The sequence below is a fragment of the Chrysemys picta genome, chromosome 24 (genome assembly GCF_011386835.1).
Source record: "Chrysemys picta bellii isolate R12L10 chromosome 24, ASM1138683v2, whole genome shotgun sequence".
Lineage (NCBI taxonomy): Eukaryota > Metazoa > Chordata > Testudines > Emydidae > Chrysemys > Chrysemys picta.
Genome location: NC_088814.1, coordinates 2,785,579 through 2,792,341, shown reverse-complemented (window position 1 = coordinate 2,792,341; position 6,763 = coordinate 2,785,579). Strand labels below are relative to the sequence as shown.

Here is a 6,763-nt window from a genome sequence, read left to right as displayed (position 1 = left end):
CTTGGAAAGATGAGCGCGTTATTGGCAAATGCTGGTAATTGTCAGTCACCTACACACCCGAACCGACAGGAAAAGAACTCCACCCAGATACTGGAACATTACAGGTGGGCAAAGTAAGAAAAATGCCGCTTGAGGCCCGACTCGCGTTTGATTTCGGGATATTTCCTGCGGCCTGTGACACTGGCAGGTCGTGTGGTAACGGCATCTCCACAGCTCATCCCCGGCACCCAGGGCCCTGTAGGGCTGCACCCCTGGGACATGGGGACAGCACCTGGCAACAGGCCTGGGTTAGTGTCTCCCTGTTGGAGGCTGGTTGGTATCTGGTAGCTCCATGGCAGGGCTGGGTCAATGTGCTGGCACGTCTCAAGCACATCACCAGTTAAACAACATGATTCCTGTCTGATCCCCCCAACCGGCCCATTGCGGGCCTATGGGGGAGCGCCAGAGGCGGATCCGTTTGACAGCAAGGCCCCGCTGATGTGCCAGGGGATTGCCCCGGGGGCCTCCTGGGCCGCGCTCTGATTGGCTGCCGCGCTGCCTGGCCCGGCGTGTCAGAGGTTCCTGGGCTTCCCCCGGCCACGCCCCCGCCGGAGCCGCCAGCCAATGGGAGGCGAGGCCGGGGGGATTCGAGGCCCGCGGGCCAGGCAGCGCGTGTGGGCAGCGGGGTCGCTGCTGGGCGGGCCGCGGGCCGCGCTGGGCAGTTTCTCCGGGCTGCGGGTTCGGATCCTGCGGGTGGGGCCGGACAAGGCCGGGAATTAACCACCACCACCACCGGCTGAAGCTGAAGGAGACGCTCAGCCCCATCCCCATCCTGGGCTTCCATGTGGAGACGGTGGCGCCGTCCGCCACGGGCCCTTCACCCTGTGGGACGTGGGGGGCCAGGACCGGATCCGGGCCCTGTGGAGACACGGACGGGCTGGTGGTGGTGGTGGACGGGGCCCAGATCGGGGCTGGGGGCCTGCTGGAGGCTGAGGACTTGCAGGGGGCACTGCGGGTGCTGCTGCCCGGTGCCCGGTCCTGCGTGGAGCTGGCGGAGGAGCTGGGCTTGAGGCAGCAGCGTGGGCGCGAGTGGCATGCACAGGGCTGCCGTGCTGTGAGCGGGCAGGGGCTGCCCGAGGCGCTGGAGAAGCTGGCTGGGCTGGTGAAGCGCTACCGGAAGGCCAGGAGGCTTTGAGGGCACCGGGTGGAGACCAGGCCCCGAGGCCGGCCTGTGTCGCCCACTTGGCAGGTTTTCAAACAGGTGCCCTTGTGCTGGGTCCCTGCTGCCCCCACGCCTGAGAGAAGCTCCCTATGAACAGCCGCCAGCCGCCTTCTCCCCCGTCAGATCCCGCCTGGGCTGCGGCACCTGCAAACGCTGGAGCTGGGACCACTGGCCCTGACGCTGACCAGCGCTGTCTCCGGGATCCCTTCTCCTGCCCGCCTGGCTGGAGCCATAGGCTTGTACTTAGACTGGCAGCTCCTGGGGGCAGGGCCTGGCTCCTTGCCCTGTGTCCGTACAGCGCCTAGCGCGCTGGGGCCTGCTCCCCGCCTGGGCTCCCTGGTGTGATGGTGCTACTAATATACAGCAGGCCACGCTCCACTGCGTGCGAGTCCGGCCTGGCGGACGCTGGCCAGCCCGTCTGTGACCAGCAGCCCCATGGCTCCAGAGTGGGACACGTGGACTCTTGGAGACCCCAAGCAGGGTTGCCCAGAGGATTCAGGGGGCCTGGGGCAAAGCAATTTCGGGGGCCCCTTCAACTTAAAAAAAAAGTTGCAATACTATAGAATACTATATTCTCATGGGGGCCCCTGTGGGGCCCGGAGCCTGGGGCAAATTGCCCCACTTCCCCCCCCCCCCCCGGCGGCCCTGACCCCGAGTAGCTGATCTTCCGTCCTCCCTAACCAGAGACCCTGTGCTGCAGCGGGCCCATCCCCCACTCTATCCCCACAGCTGCCTTGGTGTCGTCCCAACAAACCATGAGTGACTCGCCCACAGGGAGACCCACCCAGAGCCCCGGCCTGGCCCGAGCCCCTGGGAGTGCGGAGCTTCGTCTCTGTCTCTCTGGGCTGCCCGTGGCTGGGTAACGACCATTAAACGTATTGGCCAGCGAAGGTCGCCTGGTGCGTTTTGTTCCCCCGTTGCTGGAGTGTTGGTGTCCTGGGCGAATCCCCCACTGGGGAGCTGAGTCTGCCCCCTTCCTCCCTCCTGCAGCGTCTGGGGCTGGGCTAAGCTGGTGCAGCGCCGCTGGGCCCCCGTCAGCTCGGTTCTGCTAAGCTCCCAGGCCTGGAAAATTCAGGGCTTGCTGCAGCTGTCAGAGGTTCACAGGGAGCCTGGGGGCGGAAGGTGCAAGGGAAACATTGGGGGCCAAAACCTCTGGTGGGGTAACTCCCCTGAGCTCAGTGCAGCGGATTCCCTCGCGTGAAGTGAAGCCCCGGGGGATGTGGCCTGGGGTTTCGCCAGGAGCTATTTTAGGGCTATGGGAGGGGCTGGGGGTCCTTGCTTGGAAGCCCCCCCCCTGCTCTTGGTTCCTTTTCTCAGCCCCCTTGGGGAGTCAGTGCCCAGCTGTTCAATGGTTGTGGGGCAGGGGATGGGGAGAGGAGTGCATATTGGTGGCTATCAGATCAGCCTGTCCTGGCAATGCAGGGGTTATTGTGCCCTCACTCCGTGCCTCAGTTTCCCCAGGTGGAAGGGACAGTCTGTACCGACCTGCTGGGGATCACGCAGTGTTTGCAGAGGGCGCTGGGTGGCTGCGCACAGATCCAGCGAGCGTTGGGTCTGTCTGAAGGGGGCAGCGAGGCACAAAGCCAGAGAGATGCTGGAAGAAACGCCCCTCAGGAGCCCAGAACAGCTGAGCTAAGAGGGTCCTGGAGCTCCCGCTCCAAATCCTGCCAGTTTCCGCTCAAGTTTCTTAAATAGCCACTAGGTGCCAGCAGCTTTCAACTTATCATCCTGCCTCCCTGTGTCTCCGCAGAGCTGGGCCGATCCTGCACAGAGCACTGAGGGGTGGGGGGTACGAGGCCGTATTGCAGATCTGGCCCATGGCACCGAGCCGGGGGGCGCAGGGCCATATTGCGGATCTGGCCCATAGCGCATAGCCGGGGATGCGGGGCTGTATTGCAGATCTGGCCCATAGCGCATAGCCGGGGATGCGGGGCCGTATTGCAGATCTGGCCCATAGCGCCGAGATGGGGGGCGCGGGGCCGTATTGGAGATCCAGCCCCATAGCGCTGAGATGGGGGCGCGGGGCCGTATTACAGATCTGACCCATAGCGCCGGGCCAGGGCTGCTGCTTAGCTCCCAGCAGGGAGGGGAGCACAAGCCCTGTTCGGCAGAGCTGCCTGGGATTCGCACCTGGGCCGACCCTGGCCCAGACAGCAAACGTGAAAAATCAGGACGGGGCTGGGGGGTAATAGGTGCCTATATAAGACATAGCCTCAAATATTGGGACTGTCCCTCGAAAATGGAGACATCCGGTCACCCTACCCCCAGCTGAGTGTTCGTTTCTTCCATTGCCCAGGCCCGGGCTGGGAGCGATGGTGCCTGGGAGAGACGCTGCCCAGTGGCCTGTTCCTCCAGTGCTGAGATGGGAGACATTCCCTGGCACTGCAGGCCCTGGGGTGGAGGTTCCCGGGGGCGCTGTTCCCCAAGTCAGTGCTGACCCCCAGGCTCCGCATCAGGATCTCTCTGGGCCAGGCACTTCCCCCGCACGGAGGAGGGAGGGTCCCTGCTGACAGACGCTGTCCCAGGCCGGCGGGCGCTGGGGACGCTGTGCTACCAGCTGGGCATTGGTTGGCGGAGCCGTAGAGCGCTGGGGGGGTTGGCAGAGGGAGGCTGTTAGCTCACGTGACCAAACCCTGACATGGGCAGCTCCCTGCCCTCCCTTCCCCCGGCACTGTCACTGCAGGGTGGGATTCTCCTTCACTTCCTGTCCCAAACGGCTGTTGGGAGCGTCCCTGTGATCTCAGTCCGTCCGCCAGCGTCCCCCAGCAAGCAGCTCAAAGCCCCTGTAGCCTGTGCTGATCCGGGGGAGGGACACAGAGCCAGGCCCCTGGTGTGTCCTGGGCCAGGCTCCAGGGCCCTTTGTCAGCTTGGTCTCCACCTCCGCCCTGCTGGGCGCCCAGGAATGCAGGGAATCCTCTGCCGGGCAGGTGCCCAGTGCCCTCTGGCATGACGGACACGGGCAGCTCCCTGGGCCGCTCAGCAGGCCACACCCGGGTCGTTTGTGCCGGGCTGGGCTGGGCTGGGCAGGCAACGGGGCCCGGGCCTGGCTGCTGGACATGGACAGGTCTCTCTGAGCCCAGAGATGGGGCCTGTCTGCTGTCGGGCCCCTGGGGGCAGCTCGCTTTGCTGCTCCCTAGCGCTCCCCCTGCTTGTGGGGGGGCAGGCCTGGGAACCGGGGAATGGAAGATGGGCCTGACGCCAAGGTAAGGGGCTTGGGCATCCTGAATACTCCTCCGTAGAACCTGTGAGGTACTGCTGGAAATTGGGGTGCTGGCTGGAGAGATCAGGGTTCCCCTCATCACCTGTGAGCTAGCAGGACTGCAGTGTGCTCAGGGTGGGGGTTCTCAGCAGGTGGGGAAGGTAGGAGCTCCCTCGCCATCTGTGCCGCCTCCCACGGGTGCCTCACCCCATGGTCCTGGGTAGCCCCCACCCCTCATGCAGGCCTGTTCTGTTGCTCTAAACTTCCCCCAGCAATTCAAATGGGAAGAGGGCTGGGGGGGCCCAAAGGGGGCAGCTGCCCTCTGTGATCTCCCTGAAATGGGTCCAGGCAGCACTCGGGCCAGACTAGTTTAGTTTTGCTTCTCAGGAAGCTTCATTCCACTGGAATCAACAGGAGCGGCCGGGCTAACCCCGGGGGCAGGGCTGCCAGAGGGAGCGGGCGGGACAGCACCCGGCGTCAGGGGGGGAACCCTTGGCCAGGTATCACTCCTCTGCTCTCACAGGGAACCTCTTGCCCTGTACAGGCCAAGAACCGAGTCAGTCCTGGCCCAGTCTCTGCTCCGAGCTCAGACTCGATTTAGAGCTGAGGGGAGCTTGGTTTATCTTTATCCCTGCCCAACTGCTGGGCAGGAGCAGATGTTGGGGCCCTGTGACTTGGGGTTTGTTGGAGGAGAAATCAGTGATGCAGAGGCTGGGATATACTTTGTCACTGGTTTTGTTTAGATAAATGCACCTGTCCCTGAACAGAGATGGTCACAAACAGCATGCAGGGAAATCCTGTCCCGCAGGAATCTCAGCTCAACACCAGCGTCTGATTCCCAAGGAGCATCTCCGCCTCCAGTATTGACTGTTGTTAGCAAGATGAAGGCAAAGAGCAAACTCTCCTGCTGCTCACCACAGCACCCCCCACAAAGAACCAAACAATGTTAACAGCAACACTGCATTTCTTCAATGGCTGAAAACTTGCTCGCACCAAGAAAAAGAGCTTGTAAGACTATGTGTAACAGCTATGTGTAACAGAGCTGGGGGGTGGGGAGCTCAGGGCTGGGCTAGCAGGGGTCTGCGAGTCGGAAGTGAGGGGCCCCGGCAGAGCTGGGGGGTGGCGGAGCTCAGGGCTGGGCTAGCAGGGGTCTGCGAGTGGAGAGTTAGGGGCCCCGGCAGAGCTGGGTGGTGGCGGAGCTCAGGGCTGGGCTAGCAGAGGTCTGCAAGTCGGGAGTGAGGGGCCCTGGCAGAGCTGGGGGGTGGGGAGCTCAGGGCTGGGCTAGCAGGGGGCTGCGAGTGGAGAGTGAGGGGCCCCGGCAGAGCTGGGTGGTGGCGGAGCTCAGGGCTGGGCTAGCAGAGGTCTGCAAGTCAGGAGTGAGGGGCCCTCACAGAGCAGGGGGTGGCGGAGCTCAGGGCTGGGCTAGCAGAGGTCTGCAAGTCGGGAGAGAGGGGCCCTGGCAGAGCTGGGGGGTGGGGAGCCCTGGGCTGGGATAACAGGGGGCTGCGAGTCGGGAGTGAGGGGCCCCGGCAGAGCTGGGGGGTGGGGAGCCCTGGGCTGGGATAACAGGGGGCTGCGAGTCGGGAGTGAGGGGCCCTGGCAGAGCTGGTGGGTGGGGAGCCCTGGGCTGGGATAACAGGGGGCTGCGAGTGGAGAGTGAGGGGCCCCGGCAGAGCTGGGGGGTGGGGAGCCCTGGGCTGGGATAACAGGGGGCTGCGGGTCGGGAGTGAGGGGCCCTGGCAGAGCTGGGGGGTGGCGGAGCTCAGGGCTGGGCTAGCAGGGGGCTGCGAGTCGGGAGTGAGGGGCCCCAGCAGAGCTGGGGGGTGGCGGAGCTCAGGGCTGGGATAACAGGGGGCTGCGAGTCGGGAGTGAGGGGCCCTGGCAGAGCTGGGGGGTGGGGAGCCCTGGGCTGGGATAACAGGGGGCTGCGAGTCGGGAGTGAGGGGCCCTGGCAGAGCTGGGGGGTGGGGAGCTCAGGGCTGGGATAACAGGGGGCTGCGAGTGGAGAGTGAGGGACCCCGGCAGAGCTGCGGGGTGGGGAGCCCTGGGCTGGGATAACAGGGGGCTGCGAGTCGGGAGTGAGGGGCCCTGGCAGAGCTGGGGGGTGGCGGAGCTCAGGGCTGGGATAACAGGGGGCTGCGAGTCGGGAGTGAGGGGCCCTGGCAGAGCTGGGGGGTGGGGAGCTCAGGACGGGAATGGCAGGAGCTGGGCTGGGGATCAGAGCTGCAGTTTCTCTCTGGAGCCTGGGCCCCTCCCAGCCCCTCGCCGCTGTCTCTGGGCTGCTGCCAGCCCTGTGTGTTCTCTGCCCCGGGGCACTGGGCTGGCCCTGCGGGGAGGGACCGGCTGGTGACAGCTCCGGCAGG

The 6,763-nt window shown here is 64.9% G+C and overlaps 1 protein-coding gene across 1 annotated transcript; it reads left to right on the top strand.

Moving 5' to 3' along the window:
- The first annotated feature begins 430 nt into the window (after positions 1–430).
- Positions 431–2,278, top strand: LOC101945110 (uncharacterized). The gene is given in 4 exon segments (XM_024100805.3): positions 431–468; positions 748–839; positions 842–908; positions 910–2,278. Coding segments are annotated over 4 exon segments (462 nt in total). The 3' UTR covers positions 1,175–2,278.
- Positions 2,279–6,763: the final 4,485 nt, after the last annotated feature.